Here is a 17,836-nt window from a genome sequence, read left to right as displayed (position 1 = left end):
GTTTATTGAGAGGGTTCTCCATCTTGTACTACAATGTTTGAATGCCATCATAGATACAAAGTAAGAAGAGAAAGTTTAGCAGACAATGGCCATGCTGGAAGACCTTTTAATTATTCGTATGCCTAAAATCTTGAAACAGCCAGACAACTTGCAGAAGCTTTAAATTGTATCATGGAATTTTAAGCAACGATTTGAATATGCATCAGGTTGCTCAGCATGTGGTGCAATGGACTGATGAGCAATGTAGTGAATGCCAATTTGCATCAGTTTCATAACAGCATCTGATAACAGTTCACTGCTTCTAAAATTCATCATTGCCAGGAATGAGATATGGTCTCTCTATAACTCTCAAATGAAGAGCTAAGACTATATATATGAAATTAATTAGAAAGTTCAGCTCTCTTTGCCAATAAGTTTCTTCCCCTAGTTTTGACTATTCATGATGCACTGATGCAGATGATTTAAAGGTTGGGGAAAAGGAGAGTATGTTGTATGAAGTGAAATTTTATTATGATATACTTCTGTTTATTATTATTATTAGAAAAATAAACACACAAGGTGTAATAAGCTACGGATTTGAAATTCACTACAGAACTGCCAGTGTATATACACAATATTTTGTTCATAGTAGTGAACTACAACAGTAGTGTAAAAGGCATTGATTTAATTGTATTTCATATTGTGACTACCTTCACAATGAGTCACCATGATATTGCGCTACCTCGAATAAGTAATGCTTCAACAGTGGAGGAGACTATTGTTACTTATTCTTGGAGGATACCACCACCCAGATGACACCGTTCAAGGCTTATTGGCCTGTCCTCGGTGAGTGAGTAGGTACCATGGTGTTGCAGTCATGCCAACCCAGTTGTGAAGTATAATTCCACAATATGAGAGATGCCAAATGGTGTAAATAGTACTAGAAAAATAAATGTACAAGGCATAATAAACTGCAAATTTGAAATTCATTACAGAACTGCCAGTGTATATACATAATATTTTGTAAAAGGCATAGATTTAATTATATCTCATTGTGACTACCTTCACAACGAGTTACTATGATATTGCTAGAAGCATTACTTATTTGAGGTAGTGCAATATTACGGTAACTCATTGTGAAGGTAGTCACAATATGAGATGCAATTTAATCAATGCCTTTTGCACTACTGTTGCAGTTCACTGCTATGAACAAAATATTGTGTATATACAATGGCAGTTCTGTAGTGCATTATTATTAAATACTTCTGAACAGGTGCAGAGAAGAGCAACAAGGTTAGTCAGGGGCATGATAGAGTATCCTTACTGAAAAAATACTTGTCTGACTAAAAAAAAAGAGTGGTTTCCAAACACTGCAATTCTTCAAATTACAGTGTTTGGAAATCAGGTATCTGTGAGGAGACATCATTGAAGTGTTTTAAGGCTTTATGGATTGAGTAAACAAAATGATAATGGCATCCTTATTCATATTCAGGTGATGCATAATGAGACAAATTTAAATTGATAAAGGATGGTTGCAGGATAGATGTGTGAAAATTTTCTTTCAGCCATAGAGTAATTAATTGTTAGAATAAACTTTCATCTGATTCTAAAAATCATGGATGGAAATTTGAATAAATTTAAGGAAGAACTAAACAAATTAGAGGAGATGGACAGATGACAATGCTTACTTGTATCATTTGCCACTACTAAAACCACTACAATACCATACACATAGAAAGTTATATCCAATTCCTTAACAGTTGGTCTTTGCAGTGTCTCCTAGATATGCATCACTTAGGTCTCCTTCCAGTCACATTGTGAAGAGTTGTGGCAGCAAGCTTACATGCCAGCTGATCTGGATGCATCCTGGAACATTACCAGTATGTTCGATCAGGTGAGACTATCTAGTGGCTATCCTGCAAAAACCACTTGAAAGCAGTGCCTTTGCAAAGTAAGCTATGCTGCTCACAATCTTGAAAACCATGACTCGTACTATATGATAGAAGAGATGAGAAGAGGAGGAACTTTTCTTGGAAGCTAAGCATGGTTTTGTCTATTTCAGTCTTCCATTAAGCGGAGTAATGGTATAGCAGTAGGTGTAGTACTGTCTATTGATGAGAATCCTCTGTTACCTAATATTGTCCAGTGTCATGGTAGTTCATCCACTCCTTTGTGAGAGATATAAATAGCACACCTCAATGCTTACTTATGTCACTTTGTGCATGGTTGGTCATCTCCAGTGTATATGACATTTGTAGTATTTTTGTACTTTGCATCTGAGAGAGATATCCAGAGTTACTTTCCCACCAGCACGATGTTCACGCAAGGATTTGACTGTCACAGGATGCCCCGATTTTGTTGAAATTTGCTGCACTTGACCCACACGTGAGGTCTGAATATCAGTTCTATTGGTGCCTTAGAATACCAAGTGGCAGCCTAGATGCCACTGGTAGTCAAAGTGCTTGATAGTTTGTTTTAAGTGTTTAACATAAAATCCTTAGCCTTTACTGCTAAGAATGTTGCTGATAAAATCCTTAGCTATTGTTGCTGATAAAATTCTTAGCTGTCATTGCTGAGATTGTTGCTGATAAAATTCTTAGCTATCAATTTCTGAGATTGTTGTTGATAAAAATTCTTAGCTATCAATTTCTGAGATTGTTGCCGATAAAATTCTTAACTATCTTAGCTAAGAATTTATTCTAATTCTTAGCTTAAGATTGTTGCTGATAAAATTCTTAGCTAACAATTGCTCGAAGAATGTTCATGTCAAACATCAGAAACTAAGGACTTTTATTTTATATGTGGTCTCTTTCTATACATAGCTTTGAGCAAACTGGGTTTGCTATTTAGTATATCAATCTCATATTGTGGAGGCACTTTGCCATGAGTTACCTTGGTATTGCACTATTCTAAATAAAAAGCACTACTCCAAACTCCCAGACCTGGGTTTCAATCCTTGTTGGGATCTTGTTGGTGGGCAGGTAGTCATTGTAAAGACCTGAACAATCCAGTGATGAGATATATCCACAAGATGTGAGATGGTGAAGTAAGTGAAGTTGTGAGATGGTGAAGTAAGTGAAGTAGACATAATTAATTTCAGGGCTTAACTTATTTTTAACACACATGAATCTCATATTGCAGAAGCATTTCACCACAAGGTGCTTTAGTAGTAGCATACACTTTAAATAAAAAGCAATATACTTTCTATTGGAGCAGTGCTTTTTAATTAGAGCAGGGCTATACCAAGGCAACTGCAATGTGACATTGACTGCACTAAGCAGCAAACCACAGTTTGCTCAAAACTATGTACAGAAAAGGTTATACATGTACAATGACTTTATATATCTTTCATAGCTCGAAGCTTGTGCCCTGAACTTAATTTTATGTCACATGTACATAATTAATTTCTTTTCATTATTAAATTTAATTTGCATTTATAAGATCCTTAATATTTAAAAAAGCATTAGTTTCTTGATTTATAATGAGGTGCTTTATTTTATTATTTTTTTTGAATAAGGCTCTACAAGAAGATGCAGCTTTCCAGAAGGCTATCCGTACAAGTCATGGAAAAAGACCTTTGGTAAAAAATAATAACAAATGTTGGAATTTTCAGTTCAGTTTACTGTCATATTTCAAAGCATAATTTTTCTGCATGCATTAGAGAGAGGAGGGAGATTTGATGTGGTTTACTTTTTTATTTCTCTTGAGTGCTATTCAATACATGTGCTAGTAGGTATGATTTTTATCCATTTTAATTTTGGCAGCTATTACAACTTTCCTGCAAGCAAGAAATTATACAGGGTGATTCAGGAGGAATAGTAAATATTTTGGGAGGTTATAGTATCGATTATTCTGAGTAAAAAAGTTCATATAAACGTGTACAATTCTCAATGGCTACAGAGATACAGCTGTTTGAAACTGTTGCACACAGAGCCATTATGAGAGATATTAAAGAATGATAAATGACATTGTTTGTATTATTGACTTTTTCAGTGATACAAAACACAAATAATTGAAAATTTTTTACGTTTCACAATAAATGTTCGAAAATCCCACCACCAACCTCAATGCACTTTGCAACTCTTGTGGTAATATGACGTGTTGTTCTTCTGAGATCGTCTTGGCACTCCTTTATGAGGGCAGCAGTATCCAAAATGTGAGCAAGCAATTCTTCTCTTGTATTCACCTTTTCTTTGTATACTGCACTTTTCATCCATCCCCACAAACAAAAATCTAATGGAGTGAGGTCTTGGAGACCTTGATGGCTAGTGAACGGGACCACCGCTGCCGATCCATCATTCAGGGAAAGTTCAATTTAGATATTGTATCACCAGGCAGATATAATGTGCACGAGCTCCATCATGTTGAAAGTACATACCAATCCTTGTAGCCAAAGAAACATCCTCCAATAATAGAGGAAGGTTGTTTTGCAGAAATTCTAGGTAAATGGGCCCTGTAAGATGATATTTTAACACAACAGGCCCAATCAACTGTCGATGATACCGCACCACACGTTTACAGAGAAGCGATGTTGAAAATTTGTTTCTACAGTGACATGTGGATTTTCGTTTAATCACCTATGAGAGTTACAGGTGTTGATACCATCATGGGTGAAAGTAGCCTCATTGCTGAACAGTATTAATGGAGTTAATTAGCTGTTAGCATTTACCCACCAACAAAATTCCAATCACTGGGCACTGTCTCCTGATTGAAGGTGTTGTATCTGCTGTATGTAAAATGGATACAAGCTGTGCTCACGTAATGTTTGCCATAATCAGCTGCCCACATCAATGCCAGAGCTTGATCATCACACAACTTGCACTTGATCATCACACAACATAGCAGCAACCCCCAAGACAGAATGCGCTGGTCCCACAGGAACTAGTAATTGTCGGTGACTCTATTGTCAGGGAAACGGGGAACATATTGTGTAAAAAGGATAGGTGGAACAGGACCAGGGTATGTCTGCCAGGGGCAAAGGTTGATGACGTTCTAGAGCAGATATCATCTTTTAAGGGCACAAAGGGTGATATTGTTGTACATGTTGGCACTAATGATATTAAGAGTAGGAGACCGGCAGAATTACTTAACAAGTACAGGTCACTGTTGAATAAAAGCCGTGAATTAGGGTTGAAATTGAAAGTGTCTGCAATTCTGCCCAGACACGATAGGAGGGAGTATATGATGAGAGCCTTGTCGATCAATTCGGCCCTGGAGAGATTGTGCAAGGTTCAAGGGGTAGAATTTTTCTCAGCCTGCTCTGTGCTTGTTAAAAGGAGAGACTTTCCACGGGGATGGGATACACTTAAATAGAAAGGGTGCAAGAATATTTGCTGATTCTATCGAGGCAGTGTTAGGTGGGACGGAAAACTGCTAGCTTGGGGGGGATACATGGACTAATAGATTAACAGTAGCCGCTGGCAGAGGTGAAAGTGATTCTTGCACTGCTTCTATTGGAATGAGCAACAGCCTGGAAAACAAGATGCAGGGTATTTCAGAGACTGCTGGGAGTCATTGCAGTACAAGTAAACACATGGGTTGTGTTAGGGTAGCTAAGAATAGGAACAGGTGCATGTATACTTGTATGTACACTAATGGTAGGAGTTTGGTAAATAAATTTGATGAATTTCAGGTGTTGGTCAAAACATTAAAGGCAGATATTGTTAGGATATCAGAGATGTGGTGTCACACAGATATAAGGAATGTAGAACTGGAATTTGGGGAGTACAATGTGTAGAGGAAGGATAGACAGGATAGGAAGGGAAGAGGGGTTATGCTATTAGTTAAGAAAAACATAAAATCCAAGGAAGTGCAGCCAGTTGACATCGCTGGACTGTGCAGTATTGAGTCAGTTTGGTGTGACATAAGCACTGGGAGATCAAAATTGAGAGTAGGAGTGTGTTATAGGCCTAATGACTCTGATGAGTATAATAAAAAACTGTACAGGAAAATAGTGGGCCAGTAAATCAGAGAGTCTTATAATGGGGGGATTTTAATTTCCTGGATATCGACTCGAATTTGTGGGTTGGTCACTCACACACTAGCAAGGATTTTGTGGATTTATTGGATGATTGTTTTCGACATCAGCATGTTTGGGAGGCAACTAGGGTGAGTAATACTCTTGATCTGATTATTAGTAGTGATTCTTTATGCATTAAGAATCTGCAGATAAAGGTACCATTAGGTGGCAGTGATCACAGTGTGCTCAAGTGGGATTTACTCAAAGAGTTAACTACCGTCAGGGGTAAAGGGAAGGGTTTTTGCTTTTGTAAAGGTGACTGCAGAAGTCTGAGACAGTATTTAAATTCTGTATGGTGGGACCAACTGATGATGTTACCAACAGCAAATTCAAAATGGGAAGCATTCAAAGAATTAATCTTGGAAACTACTAGGCTTTTCATACCAACTAAGAACTATTATTCAAGGTTTAGGCCTAAATGGATGTCAGATGAACTAATGAGACATGTGTCAGAGAAGAAAAATGCATGGGATACATATAAATTAATGGGTGACATGGAAGCCTATGATAGATATAAGTTGGTCTGTACCTAGTCACAAAGGAGGTTAGGCAGGCAAAGGCAGATTACGAGAAATCTTTGGCAAAGGATGCAAAGAAAAACAAAAAAGGTTCTTTACTTATGTAAACTCTAGAAGGAAGGGGATGAATCAGATTGGTCTACTGGATATCGATGGTTCAACTGTTGATGATCCTGCTCAGGTAGCTAACAAACTAAATGAGCATTTTGCATCTACATTCACATGAGAAGTTATTCAGGGATGGGAATGCCAGAGGTGAATTAAACTCTGGCAGTGAGCTAGATGATTTTGTAATAACTGAGAGGAAAGTGGAGGAGAAATTGTTGAAGATAAACATAAAAAAGGCACCTGGGGTGGATGGGATCTATCCAGTTATACTAAAGGAAGTGAGCAAACCCTTAGCCATAATTATGAGAGCTTCCTTGGACTCAGAGGAGGTATCCATGGACTGGAGATGTGCAAATGTGACCCCAATTCACAAAGGAGGATGAAAGCGCGACACAAGTAATTATAGACCTGTTAGTTTAACTTCTGTTCCAGGGAAATTAATGGAGGCACTGGTTAAAGAAGCACTGCAGGATCATCTAGACAAGACTTCAGTTATACCTCGGACACAGCATGGTTTTGTTAAGGGGATGTCTTGTCTGACCAATTTGATTGGATACTACTTATGTAAACTTATGATGTGGTCACAAAGGAACTGGATGCAGGGAATAACTTTGATATCATATATTTGGATCTTAGAAAGGCTTTTGATACTGTTGCACATGGAAGACGACTGCTGCACAAATTGGAGCAGTGTGGCATTGGAGGCAAATTGCTGCTATGGATAAAGGGATGGTTGAGTTGGAGAAGACAGAGAGTAGTAATCAATGGACACTGCTCATCGTGGATTAATGTTATTAGTGGAGTCCCTCAGGGCTCAGTGTTGGGTCCATTGTTGTTTTCTGTATTTATAAATGATATTGATGATGGCATATCAAGCTTAATGTCAAAGTTTGCAGGTGATATGAAGGTTGGCCGGGTTGTTAAGGACTGTAGTGACAATATGCTGCTGCAACAGGATCTAGAAAAGTTGAGCAGATGGACTGAGAGGTGGCAAATGATGTTTAACGTTGACAAATGTAAAGTACTACATGTGGGAAGCAGTAACCCCAGAGTAACGTATCAACTCTCTGGTACCACACTGACAGTGGTAGAGAATGAAAGGGACCTGGGGGAAATTGTGCACGCAGATATTAAGTTTTCTGAGCAGTGCAGATGGTCTGCAAGAGTAGCTCATGGTGTCTTGTCAATGATATACAGGAATTTTTCTAGCAGGGATAAGGAAGTGATTATCCCCTTGTATATGGCAGTGGTTAGGCCATACCTTGAGTACTGTATACAGGTCTGGAGGCCTCATTTTAAGAAGGATTTAGAGCTGTTGGAATGAGTACAGAGAAAGGCAACAAGACTAGTGAATGGAACGAAGGATTGCTCTTACGAAGAAAGGCTTAAGTTTTGCAGATTACAGTGTTTGGAGTGTATAAAGCCTTGAATGGTTTGAGCATGCTAAATGCTGATGGGATTCTTTCTCAGAATAATCACCTGAGAGGGCATAAATTCAAATTGAGGAATGATGGTTGTAGGATAGATGTGCAGAAGTTTGCCTTTAGCCAGCGGGTAGCTGATTGGTGGAACATACTTCCATCTTTTGTTGTGGACGTTGATAGCCTAAATAAATTTAAGGCTGAGCTGGACAGGTATTTGGAACAAAGGAAGGGGTGAAATGGGAGTGGTTTTTTTTTTGGCTGATGCTGCATAAGCTTGCTTTCTTGCATCATATGCCTCTACTAATGCTAATCTTGTCTGTGGAACACTGAAACGTGATTCTACAGACATAGAAATTCTGTGATTCCATAGAAATTCTTCATATGCTAATAGTAGGACTACGAGTCCTACTATTAGCACATGAAGATATGTAGTATTTTCATACCAGTATATATATACTGGTATGAAACCCAGTATATACTGGGTTTCATAATAATGACGAAAAATCAAGTAGTGTTAATATTACTGTAATAGGACAAATATGTGTAACTTTAAAGCTATTGTACATAGTCAATTAGGCTTTATACGTGCAAGAAAATATTTTATTCAGTTTTATAAATTTTATAGTTTAGTTAAATTTAATTTAAACTATCTCTAAGGAAAAGGTGTGAATGGGACATGACTAACAGACTAGTAAAATAGTACCGCCCTTAGTCTGGATAGCCTATGATTAAAGGTGAAAGGCAATAAAAGTAAGAAATGATAAATATATGTTAATAAAGCAAAAATTGAAATTAGAAAGGTGAAAATAATATCCTTCCACTTGGACATCAGTCTCTACATCATCAAGGACTTTGAGCAGACCGACAGCCAATCTAAAAGAATGTCTCATACATACCCGTTTCTGTCGTTCCTATAAGTGGAAGAATGTTATTTTCACCTTTCTAATTTTAATTTTTGCTTTATTAACTTCTATTTATCTTTCTTACTTTTATTGCCTTTCACATTTAATCATAGGCTATCCAGACTAAGGCCAGTACTATTTTACTAGTCTGTTGGTCATTTCCCATTCACACCTAATTCCTTAGTTTAAATTAAAATTAACTAAATTATAAAATTCATAAAATTGAACAAAAAAAAAAATTAAAAAAAATAATATATATATACAGTGCTTTTTTTGGGATGGTATGCAATAGTACGGCGTACCAGCACCTTTATTAACAGTGACGTGTGACATTTGGATGCAGTACACTTCGAAATTTGTAATATTCAGTAAAACATTTTCACATGTTTACCTACTATTAAAATAAGCTTAAAGTTATTTAACTAAATTTTCATATTTTACTGTCTATTGTTTTCTATATAAAACTTTATAACCATTTTTAGAATTCTAAATTACTCAGTTGGACATCTGAGTAACAAACTCCTTTTATAACGAATTATTTTGAATTCCCCTTGGAAGGTACATTTAAAATAGTTTGTTGAGCAAAGAAATTTTTCAGGACAGACTTAACTCGGATTAGGACAGACTTAACTCGGTACGCACAGTTCGCATTTCTGGCCTTTAGGCAATTAGTGCTGCTGCACAAATTAAGAGAGCTATTGGGATTACCATTCTACAACTTTGTGGTACTCGTAAAACCTATCCGACCACCTGTCCCACATACGGAGAAGTCGCCCTTGTCAACAGTGAGCAGATCAAGGGGTATTCCCGATGCTGACAATGGGCTGTGGTCAACCTACTGCAGTGGTGTCCAACCTTTTCCAGTACAGGGACCATATTCAAAAAAATCCAAAGTTAGATTTATTTCGCTGGTCGCACTGAGTGATTCCAGAAAAATCAGTGTTACATTTTCCATATCTCGTTACATGTAAAACGGTAAAAGTAAAATTGAAAATATTCCAAAATTTTATTAAGTACAATACACAATTACATTTACTGAATAAAAAATTAAATCAGAATTTTTTTTTTTTTTTGATAATTAACAAAATTTAAAATGCTGTTTTAGTTCACTTTCCTTAGGTTGGACACTGCTGTGAATCAACTGTAAGCGCCCCGTTCGAGAATTAGGAGAAATTGATTTTCTTTTACCCTGACAAATAATCATCTGTTGTTTCGCAGAAGTGCGTTATCCACAGTTTTCCGAAAAATTTTCCCTATCTCTGTTTACATGGTCACAGTACCTGAATATTCGAATGACTCCGACATTTTGTAGAGTTTCAAAAAATTCAAATTTAACTAGTTCAATGAACTAGTGACAATATCGATGACAGGAGAAGGAAAATGAGGAAAATGAAGGTATTAAACCTTCTAAACATGAAATGTTGGCATTTAGTAAAAATTAAGTTAGAAAATTGTCAATTAGTTTACAGTTAAATTAAAGAGATCCCATTTGTGGATTTCGGGAATACCTAATTGAAAAGACGGTTTCGGAAGAATTGAAGCATTTGATGAATGCTCTGACTATGATACCAATTTCATAAAATGAATGTGAACGAGGATTTTCACAAATGAATCTGATCGTCAGCCCAATCAGAGCTTCCTTGATGACAAAAACAATTACTTCACTACTATTTCTTAAAATTGTAGGCCCACTGCTGACCCGCTTCGATTCAGCAAAATATGCCGATTTGTGGCTGCTTCAGAAACATCATTCAGCAACCGACACAAACAGTAAGAAAAGAAGTCGGCATAGTGTCTGTGGGATAAGAACTTAATAAAAATTTGGAATATTCTACAAAACCTTTATTATGAAATTATTTTTTACTTACATTTTACTTATTTTTTTTATATACTTGAATAATAAATTTATGCTTAATAAACTGTGTTAATATACTTAATTTGTCGTTCTTATTCCAAAAACATTATAAAATTAAAACATATGCCAGTAGTATGGCAAAACTGTTGAGCAAAAATTTAACACAAAAATTAAATCAACGGGGGAGCGGGAAAGTAAAGGTAACAAGACAGAAACAGTAGCCAAAAGCCTCCAAATAATTTGGAAATTCAATTAAATCGAATTAATAGTAAATCCCTATTAAAATTTAAAATATAAGGCCAATTATATAGAAATTTAGCAGCACCACCCAAGTAAGGTACCAGTTCCGAGAGACATGAAATATCATCAAAACCGGGACTAAACAAACTACTAAAATAAAAGATGATTTGCATATATATATATATATATAGAGAGAGAGAGAGAGACTTAAAAGTATATGGGAGAAGAGTAAGAAATGTTATATAGCTGTTATTAATCTGAATGACTTAGTCTAGAAAATGTAAACTACAGAGTTTAAGTGTTATATAAAATTATAATCTTAGTAATTAAATGATAAAAAGATAACTGATTTACTTTTCATCTCTATTAATCAGGCGCCTCCGTAGCCAGGTGGGAAGGAGCAGCAGTGCGTAGTACATGCTTCTTGATTAGACCGGGGTTCGAGCCCGTCACCACCAAATACGAAGCATGCGGAAAGGTCAGGGAATGACCACCGCACCGGAGCAATATGGCCTTAGTTGCTAATGCTCCTAAAAACCCAACAACAACAACAACAACATCTCTATTAATCACAAAGAAAATTGAAGAAAAAAATCTTGAAATGTAATGCAATGCATACAATATCTAATTTGTTTTGATATTATGGTGCCTACCCTATGTGTCCCCTCATATGATGAAAATGGAAAAATCAGTTTTTATTGCAATTTTTTTGTGAGAAACACTTCACATACCACGAGGTTCGATAATAAAAAAATAAAAAAAAGTCCCTTCAGGTCATGAAACACCACATATTGTGTAATGCTTGTTTTGTACTGGTTGTTTATATTTATGCCATTTATTTTTCCAGTTGACATGAGTTTGTTTGAAACATCTGTAAGCCCTCTCTCAGAGCAGAACTGAAACGCTGCATGTGAATTTATTTTTGATGAATATAAACCAAAAAAAGTAGTAATATGTGAACAAAGGTTTTTATAAGACTTTGCCTTGGATAAACTTAATTTTTTAAAAATTTTCTACTGTAAAAGTTATATGAATACAATTAATTTGGGTATCTAGTTAGGAGTATAAATATTTTGAAATTTTTGAAATTTTCTCTTTTTATATGAATTTTTTGTTATCAGCTTGAAATACTATACAGTACATTATTATATTTGCTTTACTGTATTTTTCAAAATGTCGTGGCTCTCTCTCTCTCTCTAGAATATAATAAAGGAAATATAAAAAGAGGTGGTAATTAAGTAAAGCAACCTAATTGGTATCACATAACTGCAAGGTAAAATTCTTATTTGGATTCCATAGGCCACCTACTTCTAAAACATCTTTATGATACAGTGCACAGTGAGAAGCTTCTATTGTTTCACAGAGCTCAAACAAATAAACAGTGTGACATGGCAGGCAATGCAAATCCTGCCTGTAGAACTGAAAGGGTCAAGGCATGAATGGTTTGTCTCATAATGGTTAGTACATTAATTAAGAGAGAAAATAAGCCTGACATTTTTTCCCTATTATACATTCACCCATTAATAGATTATATTTTACATTGTTTTCTGATTTGCTCACTTTTAGTTTTATCTCTTAATGTTTTATTAGTTATTTTCCGTAATGTTTTCATTGCTATAGTTTCATTTATTTGTTTTATTTTTGCTGTTAGTACCTCTTGTGAGGTACAACTAAAAACCTCAGCTGCATACACTATTATAGGTCTTATTAAAGATTTATTTATTTTAACTTTAGCATTCTGATGAATGTTTGGATTGTTCCAAATTACATTATTTAACTCCCTTGATATTCTACTTGCTAATTCTCGTTCTTCTACTTCATGAGTTATTCCTAAACTATTTATCTGTATTCCTAGATAATTAAACTTCATACTTCATTACTTGTTCATTCTGTCATTTCCCTTCCCCTTCTAATTCTAAGTTGTTTATCAGTGATTTTTTGATATATTTAGGCTCTGTTTTCCTCAATGACTATTTCTACATTATTCTCTTTTGCCTTCTTATTAACATCATGTGGCATTCTTTGCAAAAAATTCTTTTCATTTTTTTCCATTATGCATTTTTCATTACTTAATCATCTGTATAATAGATTATATTTATTTTTCATTCTAATTCTTTATTTACTTTATTAATTAATTCATCCATTATCAGGGGCTTAAAGAGAAGACTCAAGAAGTCTCCTTGTTTTTAGTCCTTTAGTTATTTTTGTTTCTTCTGTATTTCTTTGATCTGTTTTGATTATATACCTTAGAGCCATATATATATCTCTAATTTACTTCTATTAATTGTTGAGGAATTTTGTGTAACTTTAAGATTTCTGTTACATATTTTATTTTTACTCTGCTAAAAGTTTTTATTAAATCTGTAAAATACATATACATTGGTTGATTATAGTCTAGTGATTTTTTTATTATCTACTTTATCATAAATATTTCATCTATTAAAAATTAAAATTAAAACAAGTTCTGTTTTTACCTAAACCCTTATTGTTCATAGCATAATTCTGTAATTTTATTTAATTGTAAAATATTACTTTGAATATAAATATAGATGTTGCCTTTGTATACAGTGTCACTGAATTAGCATTAGCATTAGTAGAGGCATTTGATGCAAGAAAGCAAGCTTATGCAGCATCAGCCAAAAAAAAAAAAAAAAAAAAAACCACTTCCACTTCACCCCTCTGTTCGTTCAAAATACCTGTCCAGCTGAGCCTTAAACTTATTTAGGCTATCAACCTCCACCACAAGGGATGGCAGTCTGTTCCACCAACCAACCACCCGCTGGCTAAAGGAAAATTTCCGCACGTCTATCCTACATCTGTCTTTCCTCAATTTGAATTTATGCCCTCTCAGGTGATTTTTCTGAGCTAGAGGAAGAATCCCATCAGCATTGAGCATGCTTAAACCATTCAAGGCTTTATACACCTCTATCAGATCACCTCGCTGGTGCCTAGTCTCCAGACACTGTAATTTGCAAAACTTAAGCCTTTCTTCGTAAGAGCACCCCTTTGTTCCATTCACTAATCTTGTTGCCCTTCTCTGTACTCGTTCCAGCAGCTCTACATCCTTCTTGAAATGAGGCCTCCAGACCTGTATACAGTACTCTAGGTGTGGCCTGACCATTGCCTTATACAATGGAATAATCACCTCCTTATCCCTGCTGGAAAAATTCCTGTATATCATTGACAATACTCCATGAGCTACTCTTGCAGCCCGTCTGCACTGCTCAGAGAACTTCATATCTGCCTGCACAATCACCCCCAAGTCCCTTTCATTCTCTACCACTGTCAGTGTAGTACCACAGAGTTGATACGTTGCTCTGGGGTTACTGCTTCCCACATGTAGTACTTTACATCTGTCAACGTTAAACATCATTTGCCACCTCTCAGTCCATCTGCTCAACTTTTCTAGATCCTGTTGCAGCAGCATATTGTCATTACAGTCCTTAACAACCCGGCCAACCTTCATATCACCTGCAAACTTTGACATTAAGTTTGATATACCATCATCAATATCATTTATAAATACAGAAAACAACAATGGACCCAACACTGAGCCCTGAGGGACTCCACTAATAACATTAGTCCACGATGAGCAGTGTCCATTGATTACCACTCTCTGTCTTCTCCCCCTCAACCACCCCTTTATCCATAGCAGCAATTTGCCTCCAATGTCACACTGCTCCAATTTGTGTAGCAGTCTTCCATGTGCACTCTACCATATTTTGGCAGTTTCTTATCTCCTTATTTATATATTGGTATTGCTATGTTTTTTCAAAAATCACTTTGCATTTTATAATCTTTAAAAATTTGCTTCAATATTTCTGTTAATTCTATAGTTAGCTTTTCTCCTCCATATTTTAATAATTCATTATTTATTTTATCTGTACCTGTACTCTTCTGCTTTTTAAAATTTTCCTATTATTTCTTTTAATGTCTTCTGCATTTCATTCTCTGTCTTCATTAATTTTACTTTCTTTGCTTGCTAATATTTACTGCCTTATGTTTTATATATTTTTTTAAAATAATTTATCCCTATAACTGAATCTGTATTCATTATTTTAACACATTTCAACCTCCAACCCATACATGGTACTAAGTACTGTAGGTTCTAATACCTTGTTTTGGGTTTTCATAAAAAAAAAATATTCATCTAATATAATTTATAAGATTCATAGTGTTCAGGAGTTTTGATGGTGGTATGTTCAGGTTATTTGTTGATTTTAAAGGAGCTTTTGACAGACTTTGGTGGGAGGGCATCTTGGCAAGAATGAGGTTAACTGGTTTTACAGATAATTTGTTTTAAGTTTTCAAGGATTATTTTTTTTTATTAGAGAAATGATTTGTAGCAATAAATATACTGATAAAAAGAGGCTTGAATAGGTTGTCTACAGGGCTCAGTGATAGGCCCCTTTGCTTGGAATATTGTATTTGGTGAGATTTTAAGTAAAGAAATTGAGGTGACAGAATTTGTGGCTTATGCTTGAACTTGTCTTTCTGGTCAAGTTGCAGCTAGAGCAGCAAATACTCTTGAAACACTTATGGATTTGAGCAAACTATAAATTACAGATCTCCTCATGGAAGATAGTGCATATGTTGCTTAAAGGATGTTTAAGCATGAATAGACATCTATCAGGGATCTCTCTTAGCTATGTCAGAACAACAAAATACTTGAGTTATACGTAGAGGAGTGACATTTCTCTATAGAGCACGTGAAATTTTTAAAGACTGAGATTCCCTTGTTGTACACCAAGCTCAGAAGAGTGATTAGAGTCAATTGGGGAATTAACGGACACTCTCTCAATTTATTGTATGACTCTTTTATTTATCTCCATGGTGACTTATGCTTCTGGAACTTTGGTGTATAGAATTCCAAATTCAGTTATTAAAAAATATTTGTTGCAAACAGTGATTCGCTCTTTGAGTACAACCCGTGCTTGTTGCACAGTTTCTAATGAAGCTTTGTAGGTAATGGCAGGGTGACTCCCTGTTGTTTGTTGATTCTCCTTTCTGGAATGTTGTATTTTGTTAGGATCCAGAGCTGACCTAAAAGTTGAAAAGAAAAGATTGATGAATGATTTATATAATTTGTGGCACTCTAGATGGAATAACAATCAAAAAGGTAGAAAATTTTATGTGTTTGCCAAGAGTAAATATTATAAATGGGAAAAGAAAATCTTGGCATCAATTTGGATTGAATGCCACATTCCTCATCACTGGACATAGGCTTACTCAAAAATTATGTCAGCCAGGTATGTCCTTAAGTGACCTCTGTACTGGTGGTAAAGTTGAGATATTGCTCATATGTTCAAATGGAACAATTATGCTGACTTGATCTTATTTAGAAAGATCAGTTGGAGTATTAAATCGGGATAGTTTGTGGATCCCATTTGCTAATAAAAGACTATTTTCGTACTTTAATGATTATATTTCTAAAATTTTCAAGCAGAGAATGATTTTAAGAACAGCTAGATAGTAGAGGTCATCCTCCCAGTGTCAGGGATAGTATCCATCATCCATCAGCCCTCATCCATTCCAATGAGGATGGATGAGGGCTTCTCTTATCATATGTCTTATTTCCTTTAGTTGGGGCGAACTGACACTCATTTTCTATTTGATTTGATGTTAGTTTGAGTTAATTTAATTTTATTTTAATTACTTATTTTAGTTGTAACAACTTTTCCTGTTGTGTAATAAAATTTATGAAATATCCATGAATGGCCTTTGGTCTAGATAGTAATTAAATAAATTGACACTTTAAATTGATTAATTCACTTAATTATTTTCTTTGATTCCATATTATTCACCAAATTTTATTTGCTCCATCAAAGTCATGTTCTTATTCATTCAAAAACTTCTCCCAATACTCTTGGTTTATTATTCTTATCTCCACACTGATTTTATTTAAAATCTCCTTATTTTTTTGGTATACAGTTATTCCAAGTTTTTTATTTCTTCTATATTCCATTGATGTCCATTTTATTCTTTTTTATATTCCATTCTTCCAGTGTTTTGTATGCTGCTTTTTTAATACAAATTTTCCTTTTTTTACCCTACTATTCCTAGTGATAATTTCTACAGTGGTTCATAATAATAAGTCTTTCTCCTTTTTATTAGCCTACAGCTAAAGTTCCAGGAACGTCAAGAGCTGGAACTTCAAGGGCTGGAACAGGGGTAAGTTCATTCCCTTCTTTTCTTTTTAATATTCAGCTCAGTGATGACAGTTTTTGATGCCTCTTTTTTATGATTGGTTTTTCTATTAGTAGTTATTAGACAATAAATGCATTAAGAATGATATGCTGAAGTATAAAGAATAATATTTGGAAATTGTTATTAAAACTTCTTTAACTGAGGAAGAGTCTGGCCAAGATATTGGTCTGTTTTGCAGATTTTAATAAAATGTGGCATACATGCAAAGGAGGGAGAGTTATGGTATTCTTAATGTCATTTTCAAAAGCATATTGATTGTCCCTGCTATAAATGACCCATAGGGTCATTTTTAGTAGAATCAGTACTGGCTAATGAATGATGAAAAAAATTTAATCATCTTAATTTAAATGACGCAAACTGGCAATTGGATGTGATAATGTTGTTAGGTAAAGGGGATTTAAGTTTTCCTTTTTTTTTTTTTTTTTTGGTGCTTGGATTTTGGAATCTGCCACTATTCATGTGGTGAAATAAAGAGGATTTTTAGAATGCATCTAAGATTGGCTTCCTACTGTCGTTGTTTGACTGAACTCTGTTAATCCTCAAGGATATTTTGGGAATAGGTTCTTTGTATTTTAAAGCTTTTT

The 17,836-nt window shown here is 35.1% G+C and overlaps 1 protein-coding gene across 4 annotated transcripts in view; it reads left to right on the top strand.

The window, feature by feature from the left end:
• nompB (intraflagellar transport protein 88-like protein nompB) overlaps window positions 1-17,836 on the top strand; it is a 226,029-nt gene that overhangs the window by 1,909 nt on the left and 206,284 nt on the right. For all 4 annotated transcript variants that reach the window (XM_090383716.1, XM_090383697.1, XM_090383706.1 and 1 more), the window contains exons 3-4: window positions 3,497-3,559; window positions 17,160-17,216. In XM_090383716.1, coding sequence (XP_090239842.1) covers window positions 3,497-3,559; window positions 17,160-17,216 — 120 coding nt within the window. The remainder of the gene's footprint in view (window positions 1-3,496; window positions 3,560-17,159; window positions 17,217-17,836) is intronic.

This window comes from Mastigoproctus giganteus, chromosome 1 (assembly GCF_048544385.1).
Source record: "Mastigoproctus giganteus isolate SK-2022 chromosome 1, ASM4854438v1, whole genome shotgun sequence".
In the NCBI taxonomy this organism is placed as follows: domain Eukaryota; kingdom Metazoa; phylum Arthropoda; class Arachnida; order Uropygi; family Thelyphonidae; genus Mastigoproctus; species Mastigoproctus giganteus.
This window is presented reverse-complemented; position numbering and strand designations above follow the sequence as displayed.